At 40.6% G+C, this 22,968-nt stretch overlaps 1 protein-coding gene across 2 annotated transcripts; it reads left to right on the top strand.

Moving 5' to 3' along the window:
• Positions 1-1,895: 1,895 nt before the first annotated feature.
• On the top strand, positions 1,896-22,671 carry LOC125892867 (alpha-N-acetylgalactosaminidase-like). Of its 2 annotated transcripts, none has more exons than XM_049583196.1 (9): positions 1,896-2,024; positions 6,890-7,046; positions 8,396-8,536; positions 12,549-12,760; positions 12,885-12,979; positions 13,656-13,817; positions 14,946-15,143; positions 15,342-15,482; positions 22,235-22,671. In XM_049583196.1, the coding sequence occupies exons 2-9, from the start codon at positions 6,892-6,894 to the stop codon at positions 22,376-22,378; spliced, it is 1,248 nt and encodes a 415-aa protein (XP_049439153.1). In that variant the 5' UTR covers positions 1,896-2,024; positions 6,890-6,891; the 3' UTR covers positions 22,379-22,671. The 2 variants fall into 2 exon arrangements, with proteins under 2 accessions (XP_049439153.1, XP_049439151.1); XM_049583194.1 differs by having other exon boundaries at positions 1,923-2,016.
• The last annotated feature ends 297 nt before the right edge of the window (positions 22,672-22,968 follow it).

The raw sequence follows: 22,968 nt of genomic DNA, 5'->3' as shown, positions 1-22,968 counted from the left end.
AGTCACTAAAATTACCAAAGATTTAATTACCAATTTCCTGGTCATCTCAAGTTTGCTGGAAATGTTATTCAAGGCCCAGTTTTTCTGCTGGTTGTCCTTATAAGTTGCTGGCGCCACAATGCTGGGTGTTTAGACGTCAACATTATCAGTTCCTCCATCTTGTCTTCTCTCTGCTTCAGTGATTCACACTAGTTGACTGGCTAAAGCCAGGTGACAGCTGCCTCATTGAAATGACTGGAGGCAGCGAGATAGCGTGCAGCGGTGCGAAAGCCCCTATAGAGCTTGAAATCTTTCCTGCCAGATAAGGCTGTAAAACCAACAAAACTGTAACAGTTCACCTACAAAATCCAACTCCTGTTTTATATTTTATATTGAAGCTGGGGCAGCACTGTGTTAGCACCGCCACCTCACAGCCAAGAGGGTTCTGGGTGTAACCCACCAGCCAGCTTTTCCTTTTGATAGTTATCTGTAATGTTTTGTAGTGTACACTATGCTTAAGATTATTGCATTCTTACATGTCTGTACCAGGGGCCCACTGCAATATAACCTCTCTGTGTAAACTGATTAAATTGAAGATGTGTTATCTTTCAGAAAAAAAAGATCTGCCTCTGCTCTAAATCATTCCACATTTTATTTGAAGGTTATCTCAAATATCTTAAATAAAATGGTGGGATGCAAGAGATTTTTGAGTCATAAGGATGTCTCTGTGATCCAGTTCTACTAAACATACTGTGTCTTCTGCTATGGTCCTAGGAAACCAAATCCTATATTTGTGATTCCACAGGCCAGTAAAGGCTGCCCCTTCTCCTTACACAATGACTAAAGATCAACATTGTTAGTTTAGCCACATGACAGTTCACATTAGAGTCAGTATCTTGCATGAAAAATTGCTCAGTTCAATTCAGTTTAGTTCAATCCAATTCAATATAATTCAACGCAAGAAAACTTTATTTATCCTGAAGTTACAGCAACACAAAATACATACATGTCAGCATCCTCCTGTCTGACACCTCCTCTACAGACTCCTGTTCCACTACTAGGACAGAACCAGCTTTCCTGATGAGCTTATAGATCCTGTTAGCATCAGCTGCCCTCACCCTGCTGTCCTAGCACACTACAACATAGAAGATGACGCTGGCTACTAAAACATCTGCAACATAGTTCTGCAGGTGTTGATATATCTGAGTCTCCTGAGAAAGTATAGACGATTTATAAGTAAAGCAGTGATATGACAGGTTTATGTATTCTCTCTGTAAGTTTCAGCCTCAGGAAAGACCTGTGTAAGTTTAACTGCTTCTCTCAGGCCCCTTCAAGGAACATGTATGGAAATGAAAGGCTTTTCAAGTCATGTCATCACCTACACGTGATAAGTAGTGTGTGAAAGAATGTGGCAGAACCTGTTTTTCATGGTAAACCACCACACGTCTGAACCTCCAGCTACCAGTGAAGGTAAAAGAAAACTGTAAACTGTAAAATACAAAGAAATTCAAACTCACTATGCCTTGTGCCTTGTTCCCAACACAGGTCTTTCTCAATTTAGAGTTTCATGTTTTATTAAATTAAATATATTAATCAATTACATTGTTTCTGAAAAGCATAGCAATTATTATATAATTATTTTGTTTCTTTCTCACATGAGCAGTCCACTTAGAAACTGCTGTTATTAAAGCAATAATGCAACACCAGCATCAGCATTACACTCTGCAAAACACAAACGAAAATGTCTAATGAAAAACAACTACAGAATACAAGTGAGTGTGAACTACAAATGCATAGAGATGCAAACAATATGCAACATGACATTTCACCACAATGCCAAATTTCTGCCTCTTCAATCAGTTTCCTGTTTTATCATGTGACACACAGCGGTCACATGACACTCAGCTTACCTTACCAGGAAGACATAAATGCTGCACCTGAGGGGAAAGTCCAGAAGAAGAGAGTGTAGGCCTGTGCCTGCAATAACAATCCTGACACTGGGTTTATAGATCACCCGTGTGCAAGTTAAAGTTTCAGGTAAACAGGTAGGAGACCGTCATTTTCATCATTTTAATAATGGCTTCATACCTTTTCACTAATGTAAAAAATCTTGAACAGGCATTGTTACGTCTGAGTGTGTGTGTGTGTGTGTGTGTGTGTAAACAGGATCTCAGCTGCTCCAGTGATCTTTGACCCAAAGAGAGCTTTATTTTGTCTTGCTAAGATATCATGCATAACTCATGCAGAAATAAGGGAACAAATCGTAAGGGGAAGTGGTGGTGAGAGTGGGAGGGGTCATCTTGTTAAAGAGCTGTTAATAAAGTAACTTCATCAATGATGGTCCATCTACAAGGTTGTGATTTCCATGCTGATCCAAATGTTGTTTAAGAACCCTTTGAAATCTCATGTTAATTTTAATTTAATCTTATAAATATTGTGTAATCTCATCTGGAATTTACAGCACATTCGCAGGCTCTCTTAAAGGGTAACTTTTAAAATTTTAAAGTGGAGTCTATAGCCACCATTTGTTTGAGGGGTCCATGTGGGTAGTAAATGGGCTGAAAAATGGTCCCTTTATGGGATTGTTCACAGGTCAGAGTCCTGCATGGGTCCATTTCTGAACACCCGCCCACACCCGCTAATAAAAGTCCCATGACCCGACCTGCACCTGTGATTAAACACAAACACATGCACATCTTTTTCATTTGTCGGTGAAGATTCTCAGTCATCCAGGTCATGGTAATCATAAGTGTTATCTCGTAGGCAACTGGACTTGCTTGCGTTTCTTGAAGAAAAGATCCATCTTCTTGGTGTAACGCTAGTGTCAGTTTGTGTCAGTGTAGCAAGTGTGACAGTTGGTTAATTAACGGTTGTGTTTATATTTTGTAACACCTGTGAGCAGGGTGATTTTACTGTTACATGTCCCAGTGATGTTATACTCTATATCAGCACTCATGGAATGCTTCTCGTCCAGTCAAATTACTCGGTCAGAACTAACTGTTGTGTAATTAACTTTATGTCTTAGCCAAACAGAACACTTAAAATCAACACTATTTTACACATTTTGTAATTTGTAGACTACTTAAGTAGCCAAACATACCCCGTACGTCACATCAAAGTGTAGTGTGTGGCATATGCGGTGTACATGAGTTATGACCTCACTGTTTTGAGTTGGTATCCCTCAATGATGTTATCCATCGTGACTGAGAGATGAACAGTATGGATTGTCGAAGGCTGAAACTGTACTCATTCACCTCATTATTTTGATTTAGTATCTCATTATTTTGACTTAGCAAGTCATTATTTTGACTTAGTATCTCATTATTTTGACTTAGTAAGTCAATCAATCAATCAAACTTTATTTGTATAGCACTTTTCATACATTAAAAATGCAGCACAAAGTGCTTCACAGAATAAAAAACAAACAAAAATACTACATACATATTGAAAACCCGCCTCTCCCACCCCCACATATAAACACACACACACACACACACACACACACACACACAGTCAATATAGTTAATAACATGGCCTGGCACTGAGGAACCAAGTGAGGAAAGAGCCACCTATGGGGAGCCATCCACACTGAGAGGTGTCACAGCCTATGGCCACAGGCAGTGCCGCCAGAGAGACCACCCCGACCAGACAGACCGAGGTAGGCTCCACACATGGTGCAGAGCCCCCCAGTACTCTGGGCCTGAGGGATCTCCAGGACGACGTCCCTGCGGGCAGACCGGGCACACCTCCCAGTATGGAGGCCCCCCATGAGGAAACACTGGAGCTAAAAACTAAAAACCAAAAGGCAATATGATAAGATAAAACAAGTATGAGATAAAATAATGATAAAATGCATAAAAGTGTAAGGATTTAGAAAAAATTAAATTATTAATATTAAATAATTAATAATAAATAAATAAATGAAGATTTAGAAACTTAAGAATAATAATAAAATGCATAAAGATTTAAAAATAAATCATTTAAAAGCATTAGAAAGTAAAAAGAACATATAATAGAAGAATAAAAAGAGTAAAAGAAATCAGTTAAAAGCCAAATTAAAAAGGTGAGTCTTGAGCCTCCTCTTAAAAACATCAACAGTCTCTGCAGTCCTGATGCTCTCCGGCAGGCTGTTCCATAAGTGTGGGCAATAATGGCTGAATGCAGCCTCCCCGTGGGTTTTTGTTTTCACTTTTGGAACAATTAAAAGGCCAGTGCCGGAGGACCTCAGGATCCGCGAGGGTTGATATGATAAAAGCAGGTCAGATAAATAAGATGGCCCAAGACCGTTAAGACATTTAAAAACTAATAAAAGAACCTTAAAATCGATCCCGAAACACACGGGGAGCCAATGCAGCGATTTTAAAACTGGTGTAATGTGGCCCGCCCTCTGGTCCTCGTCAGCACTCGTGGAGTAACTGCAGATTAGATATGGTCTTTTTGGGAAGACCAGAGAGCAGGGCATTACAGTAATCTAAATGACAAGAGATAAAAGCATGCATCAGCACCTCTGTGTTAGCCTGTGAGAGAAACGGGCGGACTCTGGCTATATTCTTAAGATGATAAAAACCTATCTTTGTTACATTTTTGATGTGTGGAATAAAACTAAGCTCAGAGTCAAGAATGACGCCCAGGTTCTTCACACATTGTGAAGGTTTAAAATCTTGTAGTTTTGGTAAAAGTTTCTCTCTCTGGCCTTCAGGACCAATAACTAAGACCTCTGTTTTGTCCTGGTTGAGCTGTAGGAAATTCACTGCCATCCATGACTTGATATCTAAAATACAGTTTAAAAGGGTATCAATTAGCCCTGTGTCATCAGGAGAGACGGCGATGTACAACTGTGTGTCATCTGCATAACTGTGGAAGCTGATGCCGTGCCTCCTGATGACGTACCCAAGGGGAAGAATGTATAGATTAAAAAGAATTGGACCTAAAATTGACCCCACACCTGATTTCATGCATTCTGGAGGAACATCTATTCATACTTACAAAGAAACATCGATCTGTGAGATAAGAGCTGAACCAGTTAAAAACAGTACCAGAGAGGCCCACCAGGTTTCTGAGTCTGTTTAATAAAATGTGGTGATCTACTGTATCAAAGGCAGCACTTAGATCCAGTAGTACCAAGACTGTGAGTTTTTGTGAATCTGTATTCAACCTGATATCATTTAAAATCTTTAAAAGGGCTGTCTCAGTACTGTGGTTCATCCTAAAACCAGATTGATATTTCTCTAAAATATTGTTTCTTTTCAAAAGATCATTTACTTGGTTAAAAACCAGTTTTTCTAAAATCTTACTTAAAAACGGTAAGTTGGATACAGGTCGGTAGTTATTAAAAATGTTGGGATCTAAATTACTCTTCTTCAAAAGGGGCTTCACCACCACCGTTTTGAAGGCAGTGGGGAAGACACCCGTCTGAAGAGAGTAATTTACTATATTTAAAATCTGTTCCTCAAAGAATCCATAAAATGTTTTTAAAAGTGATGTGGGAATCGGATCTAAAAGGCAGGTTGTTGGGTTTACCTGGGAGAAAACTCGACCAAGTGTCCTTGCATCAACCAGGACAGAACTCTCCAGTGTTTCCTCAGGTAAAAGCAATGATCCAGGTGTGTTAAAAAATCACATTCTGTTGGGATAAAAGACTGGATCTGATGTCATCGATTTTACTTATTTTTTCCCATCAAGTGGCGGAAATGGGCTTCCATAGTGACAGAGACCTCTGCTGATCTCACAAGGAAAAAAAAAAAAAAAAAAAGAAAACATCAGCACCATCTAGTGGACCAAAACAGCAACTGATTTTATTATTCTAGTACCAAAAGTTGGGGAAGCTCTAAAAAATTTGTGGTTATCCCAGTTGGACCTTTGTGAAAACAGCAGCCCATTCCAGGAAGAACAAGGTGGGTGATGAAGAAAAGAACAAACACAATAACATTGTCATCCCCTATGTGTCTGGGGTATCTGAAAAACTCTTCAACAAACACCACATCCCTGTGTATTTCAAACACATTAACACACTCAGACAAAGACTGGTACATCCAAAAGACCGTACACCACACACCCAGAAGAGCAACCCGGTGTACGCTGTCCAATGAAGTGAGGAATGCCCAGACTTGTACATTGGTGAAACAAAACAACCACTAAACAAACACATGGCCTAACACAAAAGGGCTAACTTGTCAGGGCAAGACTCAGCTATCTATTTACACCTCAAGGAGAAAGTACACTCCTTTGAAGGCAGCAATGTGCACATTTTGGACAGGGAAGACAGATGGTTTGAAAGAGGTGTAAAAGAAGCCATCTATGTGAAATTGGAAAAACCATCTCTCAATAGAGGAGGAGGTCTGCGACACCACCTATCCCCCACCTATAATGCTGTCCTTTCATCCTTGCCCAGGAGATTTAACAACTTAACTTCTAAAAACAATGGTAATGGAATATCCACAGGCATTAAAGTGTGTATTTGCCAAAATTTAAAATGTCTATCAAGTGTTACAACTGACCCTCTGCCTGTTAATGAACTTCACCCATGGGGTATCAGAATCAGAATCAGAATCAGAAATACTTTATTGATCCCCGAGGGGAAATTTCTATATTATCAACTAGTCTTGCCTTATTTTTATATTATGTTGCAACATTTCACCTCCACCATTGTAGAAAAAGTACTAGGAAAAAAACAACTTAATTTGTAGCAGAGTTGTACATGTTAAAATAAAACAAACAAACAAAAAAAACCCCCAACAGTTTCACTGTTTTAATACATTAGCCATAACTAAAATGTGTTAGGTTGTGCCCCACTCTCTCCTACAGTTGCTGAAAATTCAGACAGTATTTTTATTTTGTATGTATGCTAGTGTATGCAAGTATGTTTTTTTTAATTATTATTATTATTATTATTATTATTTTGTATTTTTAGAAATGGCGCCCGTTGCAGTAACTCGGCTCCTCACCTTGATCTCACTGACTGTGGCCCTAGACAACGGATTGCTGAGGACTCCACCTATGGGATGGATGGCCTGGGAACGCTTTCGCTGTGAAATTGACTGTAAAAATGACCCAGAGAACTGCATCAGGTCCAATTGATTTGGGAATTTCTGTGATTAAAATTATCCTGGATATTCTAATCAAAGATATTGAAAGCTTAATCACTAACAACATAAAATACTCAGGTGGAAACCAATCAATATCCAGCAATTACAGAGGGCATGACAAAGACAGTTTGGTCAGTTGCTAGAGTGGGAGGAAAAGAGGGGACTGTGTCAGATTACAACATGATTTCATCCAATTTTATCTCACAGAAATATGTCAGATGACCAAAACCTCTTAACACGGCATTACGTTGTGGTGGCACGTATTGTTTTGAAATCACATGGTGGCAGCACAGTGGGTCTGGGCACCAAAACTCCTTTGTTAGGTTTAGCAAGAGTGTTTTTGGTTAAAATAACTCTTAATATATATATTTTTTTAATCTACGGGATGCAAATACATAATTTAACAATACTACATCAAACATGTAAGTATGTTATCTTAAAATAAGTCAACACGTACTGGGTAAAAGTCCATTGTTTATTTGACCCATCTACCACCCCGACCTTCTCCCGACTTTCTCACTCAATAGCAGTAGCAGTAACCACCACCCACTGTGTGATGATGTTGAACCAGGAAATTTGTACACCACACCAAAGCATCCAAATTGACTTTCCACTGGCACAGTTTCTGTGATGCTGGCAGGTAATTTCAACACAATATGGGCCACCATATAATGCAAGAGAAAGAGGTTGTGGTCTTTTCATGTATTTCTGTGATCCCCGCTTGTCATATTTTGACGCTTGGGCGGAATCTCCTAACACAAATTTAATGATGCTTGGGGCAGCCTTTTGCATTGTATCTTGAAACAGATGCCATCGGCAGATCTTGATAGAAGGGTTGGCAGTAAGTCATGTTATCTTTCAATTGGTGTAAGATCAACCCTACCTCTTATGCCACAGCTGCCCCAAAATATGCCATTTAAATTTGTTTTCAATAGCATGGTGCATTCAAAACTTTTTGTTATGTACCAAATTTGTATAGTGGGGAAAACTGTGCAAAAAATTAAATGCATGCAATCTCATGGATAGGAATTGTTGTGGTGATATACAGATATGTATAAACATGTGTTGGACTCAGAAAAAAAGATTTAGTTTCATTGCCTCACAGTTGTTGGGAGTTATGGGTGAAAACATTAAGTGCTCTAGAAATGGCCCCATGGCGGTGCCATTCACACCCAAAAAAAAAAAAAAAAATCTTCCTTGGCCAATGACTTAACCTCCACATTTTATGGAACCTTGTTTAAAACACAAATGATGCAGAAAATGTGACTTAAATGTACATAAATGTGTTTCATGAATGGCTGACAAAGTCTTTTCCTTTCCTTGATCCACAGCGAAAGTCTGTTCAGAGACATGGCCGACCGGCTGGCTGAGGATGGCTGGAAGGAGCTGGGCTATGAGTATGTAATCATAGATGATTGCTGGATGTCCATGCTGAGAGATGAACAGGGGAGGCTGCAGCCTGAACCCTCCAGGTTGATATACTCTGCTCACTTTGCAGATTCAGTATGTCTGTGTTCAATCAGTATTCATTATGGTTCAATTATTTCTCTTGAAAGCACTGCAGTAGAGACTTCCAGATTCAGTAATTTAAATTGTTTTGATGACCTCCTGAAGTAAAATGTTAAGGGTCGTGTATCTTTCCCTTTAAAGGGATAGTCCACCCAAAAATGAAAATTCAGCCATTATCTACTCACCCATATGCCGATGGAGGCCCTGGTGAAGTTTTAGAGTCCTCACATCCCTTGCAGAGATCTGCGGGTGGAGCGGCTAGCACACATAATGGTAGACGGTGCCCCAGACTAATGTCCAAGAACACAAAATTGAATCCACAGAGTATCTCTATCTCCGATCTCTGCAAGGGATGTGACGACTCTAAAACTTCACCAGGGCCTCCGTCGGCATATGGGCGAGTAGATAATGGCTGAATTTTCATTTTTGGGTGCACTATCTGTTATAGGTGGTATTATAGTACCACCTATTGGATGTTTAGTGACACTGCACCTTGAAAAATGTCATGTAGTCTCCCAGCATGCCTGGCAGTCTTGCTTTTGTTATTGTGCTGTGATCTGAATCGACGCGGTAAAGTTTCATATCAACGAAGCTATATGTGTGCCGTTTCATCATTGTTACACCACGAACCCAAACACTATCCCTTTAAGATGACTCAAAGCCAGGTGTGCATCAGCCCACTTCTGATTGACAACTGATGTTTGATACCCAATGAGAAATTCAGTAAGTTAGATCAGTAATTCAGTCTGATAAAATGCGTAGCGACATTAGCTATGCCAACATGTTGTTCGCAAAATTTCTGACCCGGAGCTAGTTAGCTAGCTATCTAGCTAACGTACTAATGTATTCCCAATAAGCAAAAGGAACTAAAGATGAAATATGCATCAAAAGTTGTGACGAAAAACTGTCTGAGGCAAGACTAGTTGATAATTCATGTTGCCTACTACTGAACCAGCTAGATTAAAAATAAATGTGCTTACTTGATAATGATGGTTTCAGTTCTGAAGAAGATGGTGGCAAGCCTCTTTCATGGACAAACTTGACTGGTGCACGGAGGCGGCAATTGTAGCTAGTTGGCTATAATTCAGGAATTCAAAATATGATATAATGATGAACTGATGACATTTATCCAAAAGGTCAAATGTCAACTTTACTGTGACATCATAATATTCCACATAGAACACTTTTCTGGCCATTACTCAGCATCATATCTCAGGAACAGGAGGGGAAACATTTGATCAGATACAGAATTGGTGACTCTCATCTTGGGTGTCCACATTAAAGCTGTGCTGATTGTATAGATCTTCTGTGCTGTCGGGGTGAAGATGTGTGTGAAGTGCATTAGGACCAGAGGCTTGTACTACGAAACCAGTTTAACTTACCCAGGGTATCTTTTTCTTATCTGACTTGACTAACTTAACACTGGCCATCTGAATAATGTGTAGCCCAAAGCTGATTATTGACTACTTCAGTCAACTTTGGGTTTTCCTATCTAGCCATGGATGCATTCATGTGAAAGAGGTGGGGGTGTTAATTGACCCTTCGCTAAGTCCCGCCCCCAGACGCAGACTGGCCAATCATAACATAGCATCAGGCTGGCTTAGACCAGGGTCCGACAACAACACAGCTGTGCTCCATTGACCCTAATGCAATCATTTCAGATTTCCTTCATTTTCAGACTGGTTTTGTGGAGTTGGAGCTAAATGTTGTGCCTTGGGCATGTCCTGTATTAATGATTCATGTTACCTAGAGAGGTTACAAAAAGATTTATGTTTTTTCCCGGTTCCAAAACCAAAATCAAACCCTGAAAAGTGTAGGGTTAGCTAGCTTGCTACTGAAGATATAGCCTACTGAAACATGCTGCTTTTGCTTTTTAATGATTATAACAGTGAAAAAAAAAAACCTACCCTGCTGTACAGGAACCAGTGAAGGGAAGCAGGGAAACTTTGCTGATATTCAACCAGCTGTGTGTCAACGTATTGTGCGCAGATGAACGTTTTTTGACGTCTTCCACAGCCCCACGACAGTCCAGCTGCCAGTCTGGGTGCTGGGAGTGGCACGGGGGTGAAGCTAAACACTGTTCATCTGCAAACACTGCGATGCCACAGAGCTGGTTCAATATCAGCAAAGTTTCCCTTTATATTCATTGTCTTCTGTGGCGATCAGCATTGATGTGGTGGTTCACTTTTACTCTGTGATCTGTAGGCTTTAGCTTCAATCTTTATTTTGTTACCTTGATTTAGTTGCTGTGTCAGTCTGACATCCTGAATATATCCTTCAAATGCATATTGTAGACCCTTCTGTCTGCTTCTGTCTGAAATCGCTTTTTTGTTTTTCCAAAAATTTTAGAGTATTTCTCCAGGGAGTGCAATTAACAACAGTGGGAGCGCCATGCCAGTCTACCTCCGAAACTGAAAGTTTGTCGGACTTAGCAACAGTAACTAAGGGGGGCGGGCCTAAGCGAAGGGTGAATTATGAGCGACATCATCAGACCCTTGAATGAAGTTGGCTGCTTCAAATTGTATGAGATAAAATGGTACGAAAAGTGTCTGGGACTGCGAGACAGTAAAATGTTAATGTGTGGAATGTAAATGATACTCTGTGATCTTATCAAGGGAAATACAGAAAAATTATAAATACTATCCAAAACTTCCCTACCAGCCGAGACATAATATAACATATAGGTGTCACTAGGCTATATCAGAATCAGAGAATCAGAATCAGCTTTGTTCACCAAGTTTGTGTGTACATACAAGGAATTTGAATCCGGTAGACTTGCTCTCAATGTATCAGAATTGACATAAGTACTCAAATTTAGGCAAAATACATGACATCAGTTGTGAATAATTTTTTGTTATTTAGTTGGATGATGATGAAACTACTCTGAATATGTCACATAAAGGACTTTAAAGTAATTTCAGACTGTTTTTGCTACTGAAGTAAAGGGTGCAAAAGTAGCCTTTTCAATGACTATGTCTATTTGACCCATATGTTGCATTTATAATAATGGGAGCCAATTAACAGTGTGTGGATTATTTTTTAGATAAAATATTATCTTTTCTTTGTTCTCATCACACGTGTATTTTCAGCCACAGTGATGGAATCAGAGTGTAAAAGTAGCAGCACTATAGCAGGTATAGCAGCTCACCCAAATGATTTTTTTTCTCCTCTTTTATTTTCATAATATTTAGAGACCTGAAGAAGTAAGGTTAGTTAGTAATTCACAAAAGTAAATAAAAAATGTAACAGCAAAATAAGTGCAATTTTGTGTAGTGTAAATGTTTTTATTCCTGGGATCCTATCAAGCACACAATATACTTGTGTGTACATGTTTGCATATCTGTGATAGTTTCTGTGACATACGTACTTTTTACATGCCCATTTCCTGTAATCCCTTATCTAGTGCAGTAAAATGAAATTATCTAGTGCATAAAATCAAATTGGATGCACCCAGCTTTTGTGAGGTGCTTTTACACCTATAGTTCAGTTCATTTGGTCACACTAGAGGTAGAAATGATACATTGTTGCATTTTAGTTTTGGTTCGGTTCCTCTTCACAATGACTGTATGCAAACAAACCAGTAAACATGACTGACAGGTAACTCATTGATTGGACAGTTTGTCATCCTGCATCATCAGGACCCACTTGGGGAAAGCAAATTCTGGTGACTGACAGAAGTTTCTGCTGCAGCACTTAAATGCTTCTAAAGTCTTTATATTTCTGTTCTTTGGTTTCACAAAGACCTCGGAGAGAAATAACTGATTGTAAGCAATGGCATGTTATTTATTGGACTGTAAATCAATGGCATGTTATGAATAAAGACTAACATTGAGACAGGATGAAAAGAAGGCGTCTTGTTCAGTGGGTTAGGTGTGAAAGCACCCTAAGTATACATGGGGCCTGTTTAACTGAAACATCTGTATAGTCTGGGGTCAAGTTTGAATTTAATTTAAATGAATCCTTACTTACCTCCAGGTTTCCAGGGGGCATTGCAAATCTGGCAAAGTATATCCATGACCGTGGGTTAAAGCTGGGTATCTATGCAGACATTGGTACTCAGACATGTATGGGATTCCCTGGCACCACACTGGATAAAATCGAGATTGATGCCCTGACCTTTGCTAGCTGGGGGGTAGACTATCTGAAGTTTGATGGCTGTTCCTCAAATTCTGTGGAACAAATGCTGGGTAAGAGCATACTAACCTTCTTAGTAGTATGGAATGAAGTCAGTGAAAACCTACAATTCTTTTGTAAAAGAAACCATGAGGAATTGTAGACGAGCCATGCCAAGTGTTTTTGTGTTTCACACAGGTTACCCTCTGATGTCCAAGGCTTTGAATGCTACAGGCAGACCTATGGCCTTCTCCTGTAGTTGGCCTGTCTATGTGGGAGGCCTTCCACCTAACGTGAGTCTCATCCCTTCGTCACTGTCAAAAAAAGATGTTGGGTCACTGGGACTCACTGGGACTGTTCTGAAACAAGACTGGATAAAGACAATCGCTCCACTGAAACTAGAAAAAAAAGTTTATTTGTATTGACGACATATTTCATACTTGTTTTACATAAAGATAAATTTAGAACTCATTAAGAGACAAAATAACTTGATAAGTTTAAAATCTTTAGTCATGTGGCAGCATGGATGGCAATCCATGAATGACAATGCTGGTCTGTTGGTCCACCACTCCACAGGTCCAGACTGAAATATCTCAACGTCATCTGGATGCATTACTATGGCATTTGTATAGATATTCATGTTTCACCTAATTAGAATCAGCTTTGTTGTTCACACACCATCTGCACTGCTTTCAATGTACTTACACAGAAATAACCAAAACACTATCTGCTTAACATCGGCATGTAGTATGCTGAAGTTGAGAAATGTTGAGGCCGAGTGCTGCCTCACAGTTGCCAGCATGGCTGTAGACCTGTAGACCTGTAATCTTGTCTGCTTTTGACTCGGCCATTTAATGAACCTTCGCACAGTCAAACATGAACAAACCAGCATGTAGCTTTCTGTGCTGTTTACATAATTCTTAAGGAGATGGCACATTTTGCTTTGTTGTGTTTCCCTGCTCCCACCAGGTGAATTACTCTTTCCTGGGTGATATTTGTAACCTGTGGAGGAATTACTACGATATCCAAGACTCATGGGATAGTGTGCAAGGCATTGTTGAGTGGTTCTCCAACAACCAGGATGATCTGCAGCCTGCTGCAGGGCCTGGACGATGGAATGATCCTGACATGGTATGATGGATTTGTCTTCATTATTGATCCTAAAACATTACACAACTGATCATGGGGGCATCCAGAACGCTAACTACTGTCTCTCAAGGGCTCTGTCTACACCTTGTACAGTATTTACATGCCTCCTGGGTGATCAGATCACAAATGGACAACTCTAAGTACTGATGTGAATGCACTCAATGTGTTCTCAATGCATCTTGACATCCATTCGCTCAGACCCTATTTGGAGGTGGTCTGGGGCACCTATGGCTGAATTCTTTCAACATCCGCGAATGTGTCCTCAGCAACATTGTAGGACTACCTAATCGAGTGACGTCCTTGCTTATCTGACTTTTGCTGCTGTTACACAGTTGAGACACAGTGCTGAAGGACTATCTCCAGAGCTACTGTGAACAGTCATTTCAACGTCTGCCTGTTAGCATGAGCTAATACAGAAGCAGTGGTTAAAAAGTCCCAACAATCTCACACCAACACTGAAACAGCTCACCTCTGTTGTTAAAACGGTTAATAATGTAAGCCATGTGATGCTAACAGTAAACTTGGCCCTCTCGTTGCGTGTGCAGGCAGACTCTCATCAACTGTTCCCGGCTTGGAGCTCAGTAGTCAGTAGTACTACTACTCAGTAGTAGTAGGAGTCATCAGCAGTAGTCTCCTAATGATGGTGAATGAAATGATATCCATGTTTATCTGCATAAACAACAGGGAAGTGAGATTCGTTCACAAGTGGTTACTGGAGACACACATGGAGACGTATTCTAACACCAGGTTTGAACAGACAGACAGAGAGATCCACCTGTGATTGGATCACCAAAAATGCATGATAATACAAGATGTAAAAAGGGTCAAGGTGCATTCGCTTCCAAGGTCACCCTTTTCAAAACCATTTATGTTTTCCTTACTGCATTTTTGTATTTACCTTGTTTGGGTTCATACTGTTCAACTGTATGCAAACCTCAACTCACAGAGTCTCATTGACTAATGTCACAGGGAAAGTCATCCTTTCCCTGTGATCTGATGTGTGGCGGCAATGTTAAGGGGCCCCTTATCTCTTCCTTCTCAGCTCTTGTTTGCCTTACTGTATACACATTTATTGCCCATGCCTCACATACCTCCGATATCTCTCTTCAGCTCATTATTGGAAACTTTGGTCTGAGTGAGGACCAGGCTTGCTCTCAGATGGCTCTGTGGGCTATAATGGCTGCACCACTCATCATGTCCAATGACCTTCGAAACCTGGATAAAAGCGCGACGGCCATCCTGCAAAACAAAGTGGCCATTGCCATCAACCAGGACCCTATGGGGATCCAGGGAAGACGCCTGCTGCAGGTCATCATCATTATTAAGACATGACCTTTTTTTTTTTTTAATAGAAATTATACAATGAGTAATACACTAATGTTAAAGGTCCTGAAACGTCAGGCAATTTGGGGATTTGGAGTCACAGTGGTGCTATAACAAATCAGGGAGTGTATTTTTAAGAAACAGTGTTTGTGTGTGTGTGTGTTTGTGTGTGTTGTTGCACAGGAGAAGAGCCATATTGAGGTGTTCTGGAGGCCTCTATCTCAATCAGCAAGTGCCCTTGTGTTCCTGAGTCGACGGACAGATATGCCCTACCTCTACCACACCTGTCTGGCTAAACTCAACTATGATGCTGGCAACTATGAGGTTTGCACACCCTCTATGTCTTACCCTGTGTATTCATCTTTGAATTGAAAAGATTAGTTTATAAATGGATTAGTCAGTCAACAAAATGAATTAACAATTTTAATAATCAATTAATTGTTGTAGTTCATTTATCAAGAGAAATGCCAAATAGTCTCTGGTTCCAGCTTCTCCAGATAGTTTCTGCTAAATATTGTTAGCCACTGCCAACAACATTGATGTGTGATGTGCAGGGGGAAGGATTAGTCTGAGCAAGGAATATAATGTTTATATTCGTTTACTGAAGATTTGCAGACTTGTACATACTGGGGAACGCTCTAACTCCAGTGCAGACGAACTTTGAAAGTCCACAACAGAGCCACCGAGCGACCACGATAACACATGTACAAAAAGCGCTTAACACACCTACGTAATTCTGGTAGGGAGGTGACATTTCCATAACAAATACTGCTATTATTTTAACATGCTATATTAACTAAATTTAACAGAATTTACTAAATAACATGGGGCATAGTAACACTTCTGACATTAATACTACCATTATTACCCTACTTTCCTCTTTAAAGCATGCTGAGTCCCTTCGATACCAACTAATGTAACAGTAAATTACATAAAAGAAATTCAGTCAAAACTGAAATCACATCCTAAACTGGTTTAGAACACTTTCTCTACATTTAGACAACTACTTTTTAACTGTTAGGTATTTCTCCATAATAGGCACATATTTCACATCCCTTAAGAGTTTTTTCCTGGTGGGTGGTCTTTGGTTGTCCTTGTCTGAGTCGGAGGTGCACATTTCTCCCTGGTCTTGGGCTTTTGTACAGAGCTCGAGCGAGTAAATTGTATCCCTGCTCTCAGACGACCTTAATGTGGCCGATGTCAGCTCTGCTCCTCTGTGCTTGTCGTTTCTGTCTTTGGTGTTTACTCATCTTTTCAGCTCCACTTATGGCCCCATTAGCGGGGGTTGCTGAGCTGAAAGGTGAACTGCGATCCATTGAGCGGCTCATCGAGGATCTCCTCCAGTGGCAGACGGAGCTCTGTTCCTGGCTAACGACTCTTGAGTCTGCGGGTAACCTTTTTTGCAGGGTTAAATGGGGAACATAGAACCCGGAGAACATAGGGATGACCCCATTCAAAACACACATTAAACACACTGTGTGTGTGTTGTGTTGCTTTTTATGCTACTTTTTACACTCTTCCTGCTGTCACACACAGTCTAGCTTTTTTGTATTATATCCTATGAATATGGTGACTTTTTCCCTGACCAGCAACCTTTATTCGAGAGAAGATCTGCTGGATGATGGGGACGGTGAGCCAGAAGACAGAGTGAAACTGTCGGATGTGGAGCACTTTCTGATGGCTTGCCTGACACGGACTGCTCCGTGAGCAGGAGGTGGAATAGGGGAGAGGACAGGCTATGGCGGCAGCTCAGCCAGAGGAGAGAAGAAGTTAGAGAGTGGGATATCATCACCACCGATACCGGGCGGGGAACATAGAACCTTTTTTTTGTAAGAGGGAAACATAGAACCCAGGAAACAAAGAACCTTTTTTGTGTAAGCGGGGAACATAGAACCTTTTTTGCAGGGTTAAATGGGGAACTTAGAACCCGGGGAACATAGATACGCTCCCTTTACTACATAGATACGCTCCTATACTATATAAATAAAGTTTGATTTGAACTAAACTTTACAGCACTTAACACAGTCCTCCACCGCCGACTAGTGTTTTGGAGGTGTAACTGCAGAGTGACACAGACACACCGCCGCAGAAGTAAAAATAACGTGCAGATTTTTTTTTTTCCCACGACTAATCGATTGGTTGAAGATTATGTGCAACTTTAGTCGACCAGGATTTTCTTTGGTTGACTACAGCCCTAATAAAGTGTGAGCCAGACCAAAACAATAGTTCATTCAGAAGGAGAAAGAGAGAAAACAAGTTAAACTTGAGATCGATTTCTGGTTTGGTGTGATCTGAGCTATGTGGCAGTTTGACGTGAAATGGAAGCGTAGTCGCTGAAAAATAGATCTGGCGTGTATCTCCAACGAAGCATAGCGGCGTGCAGCTTCTGGGACACTCCAGAGAAGCTGCGCGCTGCTCGCTGTGTGTATTTGCTACATGGTGTGCTACGTAGTGCGCTACTCCTCTGACAGAGTATGTGGAAATTGAGGGTTAGATAGACCAGGTCTTCGACAGCATAGCTGTGCTGCTGAGCTCGTAAGTCATGAGTCCTCTTCTGCCTCTGCTGCGCTGCACGAAGGTGTTGGCAAGTCATCTCATGGACCCCACTGAGGATCTTTTCCAGGTCATGCACATTTTCAGGGGGTTCCTTTTCACCGTGTTCATGTTGTGCCACCCCTAACCAGGTGTCCTGCGGCTGATGGACTTCTTTTCCCAGCATTATCATGTTGGGTGTGAAGCCATTGCCAGAATGCTCTGCACTGCGATATGCAGCTGTTAGCTGGGGTAGGTGTTCATCCCATCCCAGTCTGGTCCTGATCTACATAGCAGCGGATCATCTGGAGAAGGGTACGATTAAAACGTTCCACCTACCCGTTTGAAGCTGGATGGTACAGTGTGGTCCTGATCTTTGAGATCTGAAAGAGCTGGCAGATGTTCTTGAACAGTGCACTGGTCTGTATGGAGCTCTAATGGAGCTCTGAAGCATGAGATGGATTCTGGATTCTCTGAATCTTTTGATGATACTATGGATTTTAGATGGTGAAAACTCTATATTCTTTGCTATTGTGCTTTGAGAAACTTGATGATTGAAATTTATTTCTTAGGATAAACCCCTTGAGATGTATCATCTCATTTTTGTGGGGGTCCCAAACACTTACAAGTGGGAAAATGAACAATACAATGTACAATAATGTGGAACAGGTTTCCTGTTACCTTTGCAAAACAAACAACAAAGGAACAAACAGAAACCTAAATAACAAAACACAGACAACAACATACATACAAAAAGGACATAATTTACAACCTTAAATTAGACAATCAAAAAAAGATCAATCTACAGATAAAAGGAACAACAAGGAACAGTGACATCATTCTGAAAAACATTGGCAATTTGCCTTAAAGCAGCTGTGCGGAACTTTTTACCATTAATAAAACTGTCCCTAGTTCGTATCACCCCCCCTTGAAGATCTGCATATTTATTTGAACCCAACAGCGACAAAAAAGCCTTTCTTTATATGGCTATTGAGCGTAGCCTCGCTCGGGTCAGACACAGCGAAAGTCAGCAAACCAGAATACGGCACCCGAGGCGGAAGTGATTCTGCTCGCCCGCAGAGGCCCGCAGCCATTAAACCGCAGTAGAAGAAGGAGCCATGTTTACAGTGTTCTTCGAGTAAGCAGTACGCTACGGGCATTGCTGAACACATAACACCTAACAGTTTTACCAGAGATGTATCTATGAGGGCTTGGTTGTACTTTTGATGTCATGGCGGAAAACGAAGGAGCATCATGTAAAATTATCTGTGACTGTGACCATGAACACAAATATACAGCAGGCAGTTGTCCTCAGTTCATAAGAAATTCAGAGCTACACCAGAACATTTATAAACAGGTCTTACTTCACTACTAACTTGTGTGTAATGTTAGCATGTTAGCATGTTTCCACTAATTACTTGGACTGACTTAACGTTAGTAGCGTTAGCTTTGCAAGCGAAGGCTGCAGGTAACAGCTTTGTTGTGTTAGGATTATGTTATGTCTTCACTGTGTATCTTCACATAAAAGAATACTCAGACGATTTGGGAGTTATGCCCTTTCTCTATCATTTTCATATTGAGACAACATGATCGATATCTTTTTTTGTGTCTGTATGTGCAGTGGCTGGGTCTCAGTGTTTAGCATTGCGCTTATAGGGGGTCACTACGTCCTGCGCTGTGATCCGCGGAGGGATACACCGGTGAGCAGGCACAGACGTAGCTTGCAAACAGAACTCAGCTGTTTATTTAGCCTAGCAATATCTCCGGATTTTAGTAGCTGCAGTGGACGACTTTGAACGCGATTTTGAAGAGTTTCTTGTAGTGGACACAGATCCAGAGCCATACCTGTTTGAGCTGGAGTACACAGATGAGGAACTCCAGGTGTTGGATGCTGAGCAGGCGAGAAGAGAGGCTGAATCCTTCGCTCCCATTTTGCTGCACAGAATGGGATTTGGTGCTACCATCGTTGGGGAGATATATCATCAGGAGGAAAACCGCCGCAGAGAGTGCATCACAAGGAGTGAAAACTTTGCAGCAATCAATAATCCTGTCGTGACTGAAACTTTTTTTTCATGTTCTTAAGATGAACAGGAAAAAACGCCCCAGGCCTGCAGGAGCTGATGGACAGCTTTCAGTCGGGTGAGTAATATCGTCCGTGTCGTCTCTTTGTTTGCTTTTACCAAGTGACCTAGTCCCAGAGCCAGCTGCAGCTGTTGCTCACCGGTGTATCCCTCCGCGCAAGATGTACTGACCCCCTACAAGTGCCATGCTAACCGCTGTCTCAATATGAAAATGATAGAGAAAGGGCATAACTCCCAAATCGTCGGAGTATTCTTTTCACATAATAATGCGGACTCAGCAGATGACTTGTTAACTGTTTATTCCTCCTTACACCGAACGTACACGGCTGCTTCTCATTGTTTCCAGTAGCACAACAACGGTTACTACATTACCCAGAATAACTTGAGGCTCACACTACTACAGTAGCCTTAGTAGCTCAAAATACACAACAGATTAGATTAGATCAGAACAGAAACACGACAGGAGAATTTACTGAGTAATTTTGCTGTTTCCACTAATTACTTGGACTGACCTGGCGTTAGTTAATCCTCTCACTCAAAACAAATGCATGCAGTAATTGCCGGCTGCAGTTGGAATTTTACGACACCAGGCTGTGGGTGTCATACCGCTTCGACCAAAGGGGCGCTATAATCAACGAAAACGAAAAGTTCCGCACAGCTGCTTTAAGATGAGAAAACAAGACATTTTTGAATAAACTAAATGATGATAGAGAATGAATATTTAAGGGTAACTTATTCCAATCAGAAGGAGCCACTTCACAGAGTAGTGAATGTTGCTCTGTCCTTTCTTGAGAACAACTGAGCTTATACCTAAGAAATGTTCATAACAGGAGTTTTTTGAGCACTCTACAAGTCTTCCAGTCTTTTGTTGTCCTGTCCCAACTTTTTTTGAACATGTTGCAGGTATCAAGTTCATATTACATATACAAAAAAAGTTTTTCAGTTTCACGGGCCCAGCTCTTCAAATGTGGTTGAACTACTCGAGGCTAACATTTTGTAATCAAAATGATCCTGCCAATTCTTATCCAGCTCATTTGGTTCTTTGAATGCAATTTGAAGATTGATTTAATAACTTTGCATGAAGTTACCTTGAATAACACTGCACTCTTAAAAAGAAAGACACTCGTGTTGTCAACACTAATAGAGTTAACCACGATCACCAGCATATGGCTGATCACAGCTATCACTGCTGATCATGTGATTGCATTTACATGAGACAGGTGTGTTGAGAAGTCTCCCAGCAGTAGCAGGAGGTAGACTCATAGACATGTGTTTTACATTGTGCTTCACTGTTTCCATATGTCCATTACTTATGTAGTTATCATTACTGCAGTCACACAGTGGAGACTGGGTGCACACTGGTGCAAGTTGTTGCAGCATTAATCATCAGGCTTACAACATTGTTAACTCTCCCTTTAGCTATTAGATAATGATCTTTATACCAGAGAACTTTGCATTTCCATGTCTTACCATGTAGGGGTGGGCAGTATGGCTGTAAAATAATATCATGATATTTCAGGGTATTTTTGCGATAACAATATTCTTGATGATATGACAAAGTAGTTAAAAAAACAACAACATTAATTCGGGGCGTTGGTAGTGTAGTGGATAGTGCCGGCACCCCATGTACAGAGACATTGCCTTGCTGCATGTCAGTCCCCACTCTCTCTCTGTCTCCCTATTTCACACACTGTCCTATCCATTAAAGGCAAAAGCCCACAAAAATAATCTTAGAAAAAAAATCATTAATTTAAGATTGCAACAAAATAAGTGATATAGTTTTACATGTCAACCATCAACATGTCAACTGTTTGCCTTCAAATATTTAGCAGAAACTAAACAAAAATGATCTCTCATTTCTTGTGTTTGTGAACAACAGTAACACAGTGAGATTCAGATTCGATGTATAATATTAATAGTGCAACTAAATAAACTCTACCACATTTACATTTAAACAGTTCCCAAATACAACAAAATGTACTCTAGGATATATATATATATATATATATATACACACACACACATGTAAATATAAAACAGGTGATTACCTTCTCTTTTAGCAAAATCCGAAATGATTAAGTTGGTTTTTTTTTCCACCTTACCTTTCTGCTCTGCCTTTTCTCCTCTAATCATTACGCTGTAACCCTTAGCCTGAGCCAACTTCAATCTACGGTTTTATCAGATTTTACATAATTGCAATTCAATTAATCACATTGACATAGACATGTTGAAATATTGGTATCAGTAGTCAATCCCTGGAAAGAGTAGTGACTGCCATCAGGTATACATGTATATACATGCGTATACTATGTATTGTTTTGTAGTTCTGTGTAGTTTTTTTTTTTCGCTCATATTGGTAGGTTCCTTCGGTTGGTCAGTCAGTTCGCTGGATGTGGCTCAAATCAACAAATGTGAGTTACTTTATATTGTTCAGTGTCACGTATGTTCTTCTCTTGATTTTAGGCCTATGATGTGTTCACTGGCTCAACGGTGATGGGGTTGAATGCCACCACAGAGTTTACTGTCTCCATCAACCCCTCAGGTGTTGTCATGTGGTACGTCTACCCAGAGCAACAGTCCAAACAGACGGAGACACTCCACTACTAGCACAAGAAAGCCTCACAATTCACACTTGACAAAGCTAAATCTGTACATCATACTGTCGATACTGTATGACGGAACTGACATGGATTTAAAAAAAAAAAAAAAAAAAAAGAACTTTATAGAATCATTTCAAATGCTGACAGACAAAGCCACAACTTGATTTTCACTGATTGTTGAAGAGATGTTCTTTTGCACTGATGTATGTTTTTATGAAACCAAATATTGTTTTTAAATGTTGTGTTCTTTGTCAGAATTGTTCAGAGGTGTCAGTTAAATTATTAAAACATTTACTAGTTGTTGTCCTGTTTGTGATGTTCATGCAAGGATGTAACTTTAAGTAATAGCGTCCAGATTTAGTTTAAAGCAGTGGTTTCCACCCACGGGGTCCAGATTTCTCCTTACGGTTCAAAGCTCTGTGCCACAACTTTACTGCTCTTAAGCCCAGCATACACTGTACGATTTTTGACCGGATTTGACCCGATTTTTGAGACGCACGACCTGCCGACGCTCGGGCTGGATTTCCGCTTCATCGTGCGTCTTTTGCCGTGCAGTGTACGGGGGGGGCAAGGGCCAATCATCTGTTCCAGAACCGC

This window comes from Epinephelus fuscoguttatus, linkage group LG8, assembly GCF_011397635.1.
Source record: "Epinephelus fuscoguttatus linkage group LG8, E.fuscoguttatus.final_Chr_v1".
Taxonomy (NCBI): Eukaryota; Metazoa; Chordata; class Actinopteri; order Perciformes; family Serranidae; genus Epinephelus; species Epinephelus fuscoguttatus.
This window is presented reverse-complemented; position numbering and strand designations above follow the sequence as displayed.